Source organism: Paroedura picta, chromosome 10 (genome assembly GCF_049243985.1).
Source record: "Paroedura picta isolate Pp20150507F chromosome 10, Ppicta_v3.0, whole genome shotgun sequence".
In the NCBI taxonomy this organism is placed as follows: Eukaryota; Metazoa; Chordata; class Lepidosauria; order Squamata; family Gekkonidae; genus Paroedura; species Paroedura picta.
Genome location: NC_135378.1, coordinates 79,072,889 through 79,085,685, shown reverse-complemented (window position 1 = coordinate 79,085,685; position 12,797 = coordinate 79,072,889). Strand labels below are relative to the sequence as shown.

Genomic DNA, 12,797 nt, shown 5'->3' with positions numbered 1-12,797 from the left:
TTATTTGCTTCGGGCTTCTTTTCCTCGCCCAACTCTTCCAAACAAAAACGAAACATTTGTCAACACAGTGTTTGAAATCATACAAGTTTGGGGCCGCATGTGAGAGAAGACTTAAAAGGAAGCAGCAGCAGCAGCAGCCAGAACAAGCGTGAGTGAGCATACCTGAGCAGTAGTGTTGTTGGCTACCGCCTTTCCCGGGGAAGTGGGTGTCGTATGCTGCACTGTGAGAATCTGCTGGCCCAGGGCTACGTTGAGAGGAACACCAACCGCCTTCTGTGGGGAGTTTGGAGGCTGCGAGGCGACCGACACCACTGTTAGCTGTTTTAAGAAATCGATGACACCTCAGGTAAAGCATTCAATAGGAGTCAGCTCCATACAGTAGCAATTCCCTTCGGCTTGGAAACATAGTGCAAATGTACGAGGGTCAAGAGGATTTTTGCGTCATGGATCTGCCAGCAGCCTCTCATTCAGAAGAAGCATCCTAGATTTTACAGTAGTAAACCGGCACGATGTGCAAAATGTCCCAGTTTAGATGATGGTTTGGAGAAATGGGAACTAGAGGAATCTTGCCCTGCCCCTTCTGCGTGTGTTGTCACTTTCAAGGGTCTGTTAAATACTATTTGCCATGAACTGGGACACGATGGTTAATGCCTTCCCTCTGAATCAGAAACTCACTTGGACAAATGAGGATTTTATTTCAAGTCATCATAGTAATGACAATTACGGCTTTAAAACAAAATTAAGGGGATACTATTGTGAGAGGGGAGTAGGTAGGCTATGGTTTGTTCCTAGACCCCAGAACATGACTGGAGCATTAACCTGGCCTGAGCACTGGCATCATCCATGCAGCAAAAAGGTTGCAGCATCTTTAGAAAGCCACTGTCAGTGAATAAATTTGCAAAAACTATTTGACTCTTTATGTGAACTTGCAGAATGGCAAATGCACTGTGAATAGCATATTTGTGTTTTCATTATCACAAAGGAGGAACGTAAGGCGGAAAAATAAGACAGGAGATATATGTCATCAGTACCATGCATTCAACATAAAAGCAGTCTGTCTGGGTACTCTGCTTGCATTTGCCAGGTCAACAGCTACTCACTTGGTAGCCTGTAGCTATTAAGACCAGCATCAGGCAAACAGTTATAACCTGGAGGAGTTGGTTGCTCCTTTTTCCCCTTCTGTCTGTTCATATGCAAGAGCCACTAGCAGAAGCGAGTGCAGTCAAGTGATTTGTACACACTTTGGCAGATTTATTATTGAAGGTGATTTAAGCTGGGATTCTCAACCTTTTTGAATACAGGCACCTCTTGAATTTTGACACAGGGAAGGGGGCACAGCTACAAAATGGCTGCTGGAGGAGGCCAAGCGAGCTGAAAAATGGCTCCCATAGCTTACCTTCAAGTCAGTCCCCTTGTGCTATGGCGGCAGCTTTCGCCACAGCAATGTTTTCAAAAGCCTGCTAAGCTGATCAAACCTTCAATAATCAATCAGAAAACCTGCTGGGCAAAAGCCCCAAGAGGCCACGCCCACTTTGTAAAAACACTGGGGGGGGGCACCAGGAAAGAAGAGTTGGTTTTTATAACCTGCTTTTCACTACCTGAGTCTCAAAGCAGCTTACAGTCGCCTTCCCGTCTTTTCCCCACCACAGATATTCTGTGAGATAGGTGGGGCTGAGAAAGCTTTAACAGGTATTGGTGGGTGATACAGGGCTTACAAGTCATCACATTAGGAATCACTGAGGTAAGCGAACCAAGGCAGCTGCTTAAGGCCAGCTGCTAACTAGTTTTGCTGAACTCTGGTTATTTATACAAAATTTATCTGAAAAGCCTCTTTTGTCTTTCACTTATTTATGTACAGGATTGTATAAACTGTGCATACTGTTTACATCACTTATTGATACACTGTATTGTACTGTTCTATAGATCTCATTGTAATTCTGCAATCAGAATTATTGATGGTTTCCAATAGATGGCAACCATTAAGGTATGGATCATCTATGTATGCTACATAGGGAATTATGTCTCCAACAGTCCTGCTAAGGTCCATCGCTTAATATAACTGGTACTCAGAGGGACATCATAACTTATACTAGTTTAGATAACATCGAACTACAGGTGATACGAGATCCCAGAGGCATTTTTTTCAGCCAGTGGATTTCGATACTATTCGGAGAAGTCCATCTTCAACAAAGCAAACTTGGACAGTAAACCTCCAGGCCTCATGGCTGTAGACAAATGGACAATGTGTGACAAAAGAAACACTAATCATAGAATCAGAGTTGGAAGGGACCTCCTGGGTCATCTAGTCCAACCCCCCACACTATGCAGGACACTCACAACCCTATTGCTCATCTATTGTAACCTGCCACCCCCTTGAACCTTCACAGAATCAGCCTCTTAGTAATGGGATTTTAAAAAGCAGCAGGCAACAAGGAAACTCAGCGTGACTCTCTTTTTACTGTTGTAGATTTGAAATCAATACTGTTTGACTTTTCAAGGAGTTAACATACATCTCCCATATTTGAGAGTCAGAACAAGAGAATGAGTACTTCTGTTTAAGTGACACATGTCTACTAGTTGCGACAAGTTTTACACTGTATCCCCATAAGATTCATCTCAATGGAACCGTGATTGAGAGAACGAACCTTTCATATTAACAGTGAAATTCAATAACAGATTGGGGGCCGTTCAAAAAACGATAAAGTAAAACAAGTTAGCTTTGTTTTTTTACCTTGTTAGGGGACTTCAGGGGCGAGATGGCAATTTTATTTGGTGTCTGCGGTATGGTAGAACTTAACGAAGTCCCAATTACGCCACTTTCTGAGATAGTTACAGTTTTGGGAGGTGTTCCCGGATTAGCCTGTGACAGAACTCTACCTGCAGAAAGAGCATCACAGCAAACAACTTAGTGATTACAGCCTCTGAAGTTCCACTCTCGGCTACACGTGCTGGTTATTAAATAACCTAATCCACAGCTTTATACCATCCCACAAGAGACACCGCCCATTTCATCCTCCTGCTCTTATCACAGATTAGACAGTTCTTGGAACTTTCTGAAAAACACCAGGTTTCATTTTTGTTTTTAACTTTATAAATTGCAGGGATGATGAAAAGTTCCTTAGAAGGCCAGATTCTGAAGACGAAACTCAAAATACTCTGGCCACCTCATGAGAAGGAAGGACTCCCTGGAGAAAAGCCTAATGCTGGGAGTGATTGAGGGCAAAAGAAGAAGGGGACGACAGAGAATGAGGCGGCTGGATGGAGTCACTGAAGCATTTGGGGCAAACTTAAATGGACTTTGAGTAATGGTACAGGACAGGAAGGCCTGGAGGATCATTGTCCATGGGGTCGTGATGGGCCATGACTTCTCCTTTGGCCCCAGGCTCTAAGTCTTCTAAAAGGACATCTGAAAAATCATCTCATTCTTCACTCACTGCCTCTGGATATTCAGAGGGCAAGAGAGAGCATCACAAAAAAAAAGCCAAGTGGGAGCACTTGTTTCCCAACCATATTCTGCACGATTGCACCACTTCTGAGGTTACTCGAAGCCTGAAGAATGAGTCAGGGGTTTCTCAATGGGAAAAGAGTTGAGAAAGGCTGCCCTACAGGGTCGCTGTAAGTTGGCTGTGACTTGACAGCACTTTCCAGAGCAACAGCTGTAAACCCCCACTGCCTTTCCCCAGTTTCATGAGCATAGATTTTTGTTGTCATGTATCATTTTATTTACTTATAAACCCACAGGAGAGGCAAATTCACCTCTTTAACCACTACACCAAATGTGCCAGGATGGTTAAAAGGCACCCCCCCCCCCAAGTTACTAGTCTGTTAATGGCCTTTTGAATATGCACTCATTCCTCCTTGGACACAACTTGGCTGCTTTCTGTCCTGTTAGCACTGAGTACGTTCAGAATCCGTTTAAAAGGTAAAGGTATCCCCTGTGAAAGCACCGAGTCATGTCTGACCCTTGGAGTGACGCCCTCTAGCGTTTTCATGGCAGACTCAATACGGGGTGGTTTGCCAGTGCCTTCCCCAGTCATTACCGTTTACCCCCCAGCAAATTGGGTACTCATTTTACCGACCTCGGAAGGATGGAAGGCTGAGTCAACCTTGAGCTGGGATTGAACTCCCAGCCTCATGGGCAAAGCTTTCAGACGGCTGCCTTACCACTCTGTGCCACAAGGGGCTCTTCAGAATCCATTTACAGAGGACCAATTCATGATTCTGAATATACGAACAGGGTTTTAAAGGAATGGGATCATGATCATGCAGTTTTTATGGTCCACATTGACATGGTTTGAAAAGGTGTTATGCTGAACAAAGTGGCTATAACGCACACTTGTATCTGGAGCAGAGGAATTTAGTATATATAGAACTGGGGTGGAGGTGACATGGAGCTGCCTACTACTGAACCAGAGCCTCTGTCCACCAAGGTCAATGTCGTCTACTCAGACTGGCAGTGGCTCTACAGCAGTGGTCCCCAACCTTTTTATCACCAGGGACCAGTCAACGCTTGACAATTGTACTGAGGCCCGGGGGGGGGGGTAGTCTTTTGCTGAGGGATGTTGTCACCACTGCCTGAACCCTTGCTCCACTTGCTTTCCCGCCGCCCGCTGGGGGGCGCTGCGCAGTGCCACACCAAAGGGGAGCCCGAGCCATGGCAGCCGCTGGAGAGCACCAAAGGTGAGCAGGCGGCAGAGTGGCAGGGCAGCCCGAGGCAGGAGCCAGGGAGGAGGACGAGGAGGATCCACGGCCCGGTACCAACTGATCCACGGACCAAGGGTTGGGGACCACTGCTCTACAGAGTCTCAGGTCAGTCTTTCACATCAACCTACTATCTGGCCCTTTTCAACTGGAGATGCCTGGGATTGAAGAAGAGCTGGTTTTTCTGAACCCCACTTTTTACTATCTGAAGGAGCCTCAAAGCGGCTTACAATGGCCTACCCTGCCCTTCCCACAACAGACACCCAGTAGGTTAGGTGAGGCCGAGAGAGCTCTAAGAGAACTGTGACTGGCCCAAGGTCACCCAGTTGGCTGCGTATGGAGGAATGGAGAATGAAACCCAGTTCCTCCAGATCAGAGGCCACCGCTCTTAACCATGACACCAAGCAGGCTCTCCTTGTATCTTCTGCATGCAATGAAGCTTAGCCCCATGATTATATTAATGCCACTTAAATACCTTTCAGGAAGTTATACCTGCCATATTTGAAAGCAAGTATCTGTGTTTCTGAATATGGAAGTAGAAATGAAAATTTGCTTGTGCTTATTTTATTTTACTATTTTGACCTTTGATGAATTGCTCAAAGGTAGCAGCGAAACAGATCCAGGTGTAGTCAGGTGCACATTTTAAAGTATGAATACAATGCACATTTAGATACAGTCCTGGATCCATAAAAGGATTTACACAAGCAAACAGGGAAGGGGGGCGTTTCCCCCCCCCCACCCCCCCCTGCAGACCTCCAGCTTTTGCCTGCTACAGTACCTGAAGATCTCTGTCCCTCTGGAACAGCACTGGGCTAAATTGGGAGGGCAGAAAAGTCATGTTCTGCAGACAGAAATTCCTTGCATCTGCAGAAATTACTGGTGAATCCACGTCATAAATTGTTATCCTGTTTCTACAGTGCCTGCAAAATACACTGCTGCCCAAGTCAATGGATCCATTGATTTATTCAATTTCTATACACCTCCTTCTGCCCCCCCCCAGCTTTCTGATTATTTGTATTGCCCCTTTCTATACATAGCTGCGGTTTTGTTTTGTTGATTTTTGGTAAACAGAGCAGAAAGCAGCTACTATCAGAAATTCTGGAGGCAGAAGTACTTTCTAGTAATCTTTCCATGTTTTTAATTAAAATCACACCAAGCAGTGATCCTTTAAGATGTACTATTGTGTAAATAAAGCCTGAAGTTTAACACAAGAGTAAGCTTTCCACAGCAATTGGGATACATGCAACATAATTATAGTAATCTGTTAAACTTAAATTTATTGTTAGAACTGTTACTGATATGTTATGTTGTGACTATTATTTAATATATGATGTCCTATGTTTCCCACAAGGTACCATGTAAACCGCCCTGGGCCATATGGAAAGGGCAGTATAAAAATCTAAGAAATGAATAAATACAATAATAAATTAAAAGCAGCCTTAAAAAAGCCAGTTAAATATTTTGGAGGTTTTTATTTAATACAACATCTGAAGCAAATTTTGAACTATAGCATGAACTATTAAAACAAACTTATAGTACAGTAAACCAAGGGAAAGCTTATCTGATCCATCAGCTAAGCAGACACTTCATAATAACTCAAACACTGCAATTTTTTCAGGTAATTAGAAAAAGGGAAATCTTTTTTAGAACATACTACTTGGCTGAATTAAGATTCTCTCTTTTAGAAAAGTAAAATCCGCTAATCATTTTATTTACATTTGGGTATTGCCTGCAAGAGATATGCTATTTTCCCCCCAAAATGCTTAAGAAAATCTTTAAAATAATTTTGTCAGGAAGAATTTGCATAGCATTGGGGAGAAGGCATATGAGAAAGAATTTTACATAATAACAACAGAACCGAACATACAAAATTTAGGAAGGCTATTAAAATATAGGCGCAGATGAGTAACTGCAAATCTAAACACAATTTTAGTTAAGTTCCCTTGCAACAAAAAAAGGCATATCCCTCTACTATGATCTTTTTCTACCTATTAGAGCACAATAACGTCAGTCCCTAATCTAAACATCTGATTATTATTTTGAATACATTTTAATCATTCAAAACCATCTTTCTGTTGATTTGACACCCGATACACATTTCATCTGCCCTGAGAAATGTTTTAAACATGGGGTAGAAGACAGTCTGTGACTAGGATCTAAACATCCACATATAGTTGGGGGGGAGGGGGACCAACCTTTTTCACTTTGTGGGGGAGGGAGAAAAAACAGCAACAAAATGGCTGCCATAGGAGGGGGAGCAAACCACGGTGGCAGCCACAGCATATCTTCAGTCCCATATTGAAAATCATTGTGCTGAGATGGCAGCTGCTGCTAAAGCAACATTTTAAAAAATCTGCGCAGCTAATCCAGTCCCGATTGGTCAATCAGAAGCCCTGCTTGGCAAAAGCTGCACCAACTTTCTAAAAAACACTAAGCAGGTATCATGGTCCCCATGGGTGCCACATTGGGGAACCCTGAGATATAATATAAATTTTTCCGTGAAGCTGGAGGAGGGGGAAGAGGACTGTCAATTTCCCCTCTAACAGGAGAGATCTTTGCACCACACCCAGTGTTGCTCTGGAGAATTTCCTGACCTTCCGAAATCAGCTTTTGGGTGGGAGCAGAAGGCAGGAATGCTAAGAGGGCGCCTGAAAAAGTCCCCATGAACCCACTGCCTCTTTGGCTTCTGGTTCCCATCTACAACTCGGCTCACGTTTCTCCCCCCTTAAAACAACCCCATGTAACAAGCCACAAATATGTATAACCTGTAATGACCGGTGACACTTGAGTGGTCTGCCCTGTGACGGCTTTGCTATTGATTGGCTTTGTGAAGATAAGCTTCGTGATCACCGGTGCTGAGGTGGGTGTTCTGGTTTTCTTTGCAATCTGAAAGGAAAAGGAATCCAAAAATCACTCCATTTTATTCAGAGCAGAGAGCATTCTCATCCGTTAAAGTGGCACTGTTGGTCCCCACTCCTTTCCCCTTCAGTCCCTTCTGCCAATCAGCAAAAGCCAATGGCTGTAAGCCAGGGAGAGGCTGGCCCCTCTGAAAGCCAAGCTGCTCAGTACACTCAGCTGAAGAACTGCAAACCAATGAGCAAGACAATATCCCAGAACTCTCTGCAGTGTCCCTTTTTTTAACCTCAGACAGAAGCCCTGGACACTGGAAAGGGATGCTTAAACTACCTTTGGCCTAGGCAGTGCTGCTCCTGAGCAAACTGTTCAGTGGACATACCAGTTTATAGACTCCAGAGGGGTGGTCATGTCGGTCTGTCACAGCAAACACAAAAGAACACTGTGGCAGCTTAAAAACAGATTTAGAAGAAGAGTTGGTTCTTATATGCTGCTTTTCTCTACCAGAAAGAGTCTCATAGCAGCTTACAGTCACCTTCCCTTTCCTCTCCCCACAACAGACACCCTGTGAGGGAGGCGAGGCTGAGAGAGTCCTGATATTACTGCTTGATCAGAAACAGCTCTATCGCTGCTGTGGTGAGCCCAAGGTCACCCAGCTGGCTGCACGTGGAGGAGCAGGGAATCAAACCAAGCTCACCAGATCAGAAGCTGCAGCTCTTAACCACTACACCAAGCTGGCGCTTTAATGGACTAAAGAACTGGCTTCATCAGATGTCACAGCCTGTAATTCTTGCATTTTACAGCCTTAAGCCCCACTGTTTACTACCGACCCCACCCTCCCAACCATGTATATATAAATATACCAGCTCAGGATACACTTCATCTAGCTGAAGAAATAGCATCCGCAGAAGCTTAATGCCTTCATACATTTGGTTTCCAAGCACGGTAACGAAAAGCAGCTATGGCATCTTAAAGAAGAAGGTTGCAGTGAATGTCTGTGGATCTTAATTTCAGAAGGTAGCGAATTCTGCTGCTGAAATACTGGATTCAAGTCCAGTAGCACTTGAGACACCAAACAAATTCGCAGGGTATAAACCTTTGAGAGTCAAAGGCCTCTTAATCAGATACCATCGGAAGAAGGGAGCTGTGACTCTCAAAAGCTTATTCCCCTGAAAAACTTGTTGATCTCTAGAGTGCTACAGGACTCAAATCTAGTTGTCAAACTTAAGGCGGACTTTGTTACATATTTCATAGTTTCTTTGATTTTGTATTCATCAAATGATTATCTGCCAATACCTTGTAGCCCCGGTCTGTTAGTATGATACAGTGTTTTTAGCACGCTAATCTCTAATTTTCCTGGTTGCATTTGCTATGGGGATCGCATGGTTTGTAGTCACAACCCATGTTCAATCCCAGCGAGAAAGGCAGACTATGTATGAAATAAATGAATTAGAGCAGGAATAAACAAAACGAACAAAAAAGAACCCTGCCCCAAGGACCTTGCAGCCTAAATTTAGACCATTTGCCTAGGGTTGGTGGGAGGGCTTAAACAAGGAAGGAATGTGCAAAGGATTAGCTTGATTTAATTTAAACAAGATGAAGACCAGAGAAATAAGTATGTTACATGCAGAGTTATCATGCCCTTAAGTTGCTCAACATCTCTAAAAGCTCAGGGGCAATGAACTAGCAGTGGCTAGCAGATCATAGCGGTGCTAAATACTGAACTAAAGTAGAGCATTGCTGGGAGACAATCACTGACACAGCATCAACTCTGGCAAAGCATTCTATTACCATGACCTTTTTAAAGGCTGCCTCTCAGTAGATTGACAGATGTAAATCCTGTTCCCAGTTACCTCTATCCCCATTGCCTAATGCCTGAGTTCCTTCAGAAAAGGTAAATAATCTAGACAAGAAGTCTGGTTTGATGAGGTGGTTCATACAGTAATTTTTAATTACCAACAACGCCTGAAGGGCCCCTGCTCCCTCCCTCCCAGAACTCCATCAGTGTGCTCTGCTCCTGGACCTGTTTGCACTGTTACAAATATCAGTTAAGAGTATTAATGTTACAGTTATTTATGTGTTATGGATTGTTTCTTGTATTGTTTATAAGTTTTATGTAAACGTATAAACCTCCAGGGAGAGTGGTGAATGAATGAATGAATGAATGAATGTTTCATAGTGGCTGAAATACACTGTAGCACTCCATTCAGCAAACTTTTAAAACCCTGAATGTACTGAAATGGCCTAAAAATAAATAAATAAGTAAATAAGTAAATAAATAAACAAACAAACAAACCAACCAATAAATGAGAACAGAGCAAAGAAAAGAACTGGTTTTATATACTCAACACACACAGCCAACTCTTCTTATCGTCCAAGATTTAAAGATTTAACAACATCAGGCTAGCCTAAACCATCCAGGTCGGGATTTGGTAAAGCTATGAATAAAAGCAATAACATTGGTAAGATCATCATCTTAGAGCATGGGTAGTCAAACTGCGGCCCTCCATTCCCAGTCAGGGGCTCATGGGAATTGTAGTCCATGGACATCTGGAGGGCCACTGTTTGACTACCCCTGTCTTAGAGTCAGGCAGCTCTACCTAACTGTGGTATATTCCACCATGACAATTTCCATTTTGTTTACCGATTACCACCCCAGCTACTTGGCTGGCGTTTGCGTCTCCCAGCCTTGTACCAGGGGCACTCTGCCCAAAAGACATTTTCTTCAATAAGAGAACAAGGATATCACAAATTCCAGTTAGCACAACTCACTCTTACCTGCACTGCCTTTAACTGCTGGGTCTGCAGCACTGAGGACTGGGCAGCGGGGTTTACCAGCTGGCTTCCTGTAGTCAAGGAAGAAACACCAATGACAGGCTTCACCTCGGGCCGTCCTCCAATCGTCACCACTTTGAACTGCTGCGTGGAAACTTTGGAGTCGCTCACTTGTGCCTGTGATGTGGCTTTCTGAGACTGGGGCAGCTGGTTGTGGGGTAGGGTCAGGACTATGGGCTGCCCAGGCTTCCCCAGAGTTGTGACAATAAGCTTCTGCCCTTCCGGCTTTATTGTGGGGTTGCCAATTTTCAGGTCCGTCGCCTTGTTTAAGATTATCTGGTTGGCCGATATGGTGACGGGAGTTGGAACACCTAGCTTTTGGAGGCCGCTTTGAAAGGGAGAGTGCAGAGCCACACTGGAGTCAATTTTCGCACTGGCAGTGTTGCCCATGACGTGGCTCACGCAGTTGCTGGGCACCGTGACGGTCTCTGTGGCGATCGACAAGGTGGCAGGCGTAGATTCTCTCACGGAGCTTATATTTGTCACTTCTTCGAGTTCTGTTTCCATGGGAATGGCGTCACCCATGGGAGACGACACAATAACAGCCTCGATATTCTCATCGTCCTCCAGCGTTATGCCGGTGTCCATTATCTCCTCCGGGAGCAAGCTGTTCACCTCTGCCGAAACCACCTCCATATTGAAAATGCTGATGGAGAGCCAAAGATGAGGCACTGTAATGATATTTTAAGGGAGACTCAGTTTCTAAAGTTGACAATGATATGCAACTTGAAGTATCACTCATCATTACAGAAGACCGCAATACTCTGGAGGTGTTGGCTGTGGCCAAAATACAGCAGACAACGCCCATCAAGAGAGGTCAGGACTGCACAAATTGACCACAGCTTAAAACTGTCCCTATGAAAAGAAACCCTTGACTTGGTTTACAGAGAGCAAATTATTCTAAAACATGATGCTGGCACATGTTACAGACTAGATCAGGGATTCCCAACTGGGGCTCCATGTCATTTCCCCTCCTTTATTTGGCCACAAGCTAGAGAACTGGCCGCTTCTATTGCTCCCCCTCCCCACTCTGGAGTGTGAGTTCTCTTGTGGCTTCTGTGCCAGGGAGGGGGCCGAGCCTGCATGCCTTCTCCTATCTAAAGCCGCATCTTGTCTCTTCCCCTGCTCAGTCCTCCTCTAGCCTGCCTGCTAACACAAACTTATGGGGGCGTGACAGGGAGGTGTGGCCAGCCAACATCACTTCCAGGGCTCCTCAAAAAATTATTTCAGGGCTCTTCCGTGATGAAAAGGTTGAAAAGGCTGGACTAGATACTCACCTGGGGTATGGCTCCACAAACAATGAGTTCCATTTAATGTAGTTACCTGAATTGTTTTAAGTCCTGTTCCACATCAGAACACCTCCAGCAGCAGTATAGCACAGCACCATCTGTCGGGGGCAAAAATGAAGAATTATAAATCCAGGCTCCTACTACCTTGACCCTTTCCAATACATGATTTCTACTAAACATAGACAAGTGAAAATTGCTTCCAAAATATGAATTTCCAGAACTACACACATCAAACCATACTTTCAAGAACAAAGACACAAAGAGTGCACTGTTCATTCAGCAGTGAGTGAGAACTGGGCTAGCTATTGCAAAAAATGCTACGCAGAGAGCACAGTTCAGTGACTCTCTTGGCTAGCTGCTTAAATACCTTCAGTGAGCCATTTGAACATCAAGCCAGGATCAGGGATGTTTTTGGGGGCAAGTGATTTCATTTCTCCCTTTCTGAAAAATGTTTTAGGGAGCAATGGAAAGAACAGTCAAGCTAGGTAGGGTTGGAGGCTATTGGGGGGAGCAGATTTCATGCATCTCAGAATGGATTTGCTAGAGGCAGCAAATACATTGCAAGTTGACTTTTCATAACAGTGCCAAACAGTGTCTTGAATCACAGTCATTTCTGCTTTTGCCAGTTCCCTCCTCCCACTGCAGTCTTTTCACCTTTCTCCTCATGTTTCCTGGGGCCACCCATACTCCAGGAGCAGCTCTTCACCCTGGTAAAGAGGCCCCACGATGCTAACAGAAATGCCTTCAGTCTGCTAAGATTTGTGGAATCCAAGGTCTGAGTGGACCAAATGTTTGTTAAGAGGCATGGATTGAGTCTAAACGCAAATTACAGACATATTTCACATCTACACCTGAAAAGGCCGCACTTAAAAATGTTCAGGACAGTTTGTACTAATGTCAATGCATCATCTGGCATTTCAGGAACGAGCCTCTGGTTCTTCCCCTCTTCCTAGTTATCAACAAACTGTGACGCCCAGGAAGCGCAGAGAATACAAGAGAAGGGAGGGGGACTCGTGCAGAGATGGAGGAGGAAGGCTCTTGTGAGTAATGGCACTTTGGCTGCAACACTGCATCGAGAGTTTAATGATTTATTAAGGCTCCACGCAAACTATCACCTGC

The 12,797-nt window shown here is 44.4% G+C and overlaps 1 protein-coding gene across 5 annotated transcripts in view; it reads right to left on the bottom strand.

The window, feature by feature from the left end:
• LIN54 (lin-54 DREAM MuvB core complex component) overlaps positions 1 to 12,797 on the bottom strand; it is a 39,542-nt gene that overhangs the window by 15,089 nt on the left and 11,656 nt on the right. For all 5 annotated transcript variants that reach the window (XM_077301024.1, XM_077301021.1, XM_077301020.1 and 2 more), the window contains 5 exons: positions 11,713 to 11,776; positions 10,333 to 11,060; positions 7,467 to 7,587; positions 2,732 to 2,877; positions 163 to 318 (listed from right to left, as the gene is read on the bottom strand). In XM_077301024.1, coding sequence (XP_077157139.1) covers positions 163 to 318; positions 2,732 to 2,877; positions 7,467 to 7,587; positions 10,333 to 11,025 — 1,116 coding nt within the window. In that variant the 5' untranslated portion in view covers positions 11,026 to 11,060; positions 11,713 to 11,776. The remainder of the gene's footprint in view (positions 1 to 162; positions 319 to 2,731; positions 2,878 to 7,466; positions 7,588 to 10,332; positions 11,061 to 11,712; positions 11,777 to 12,797) is intronic.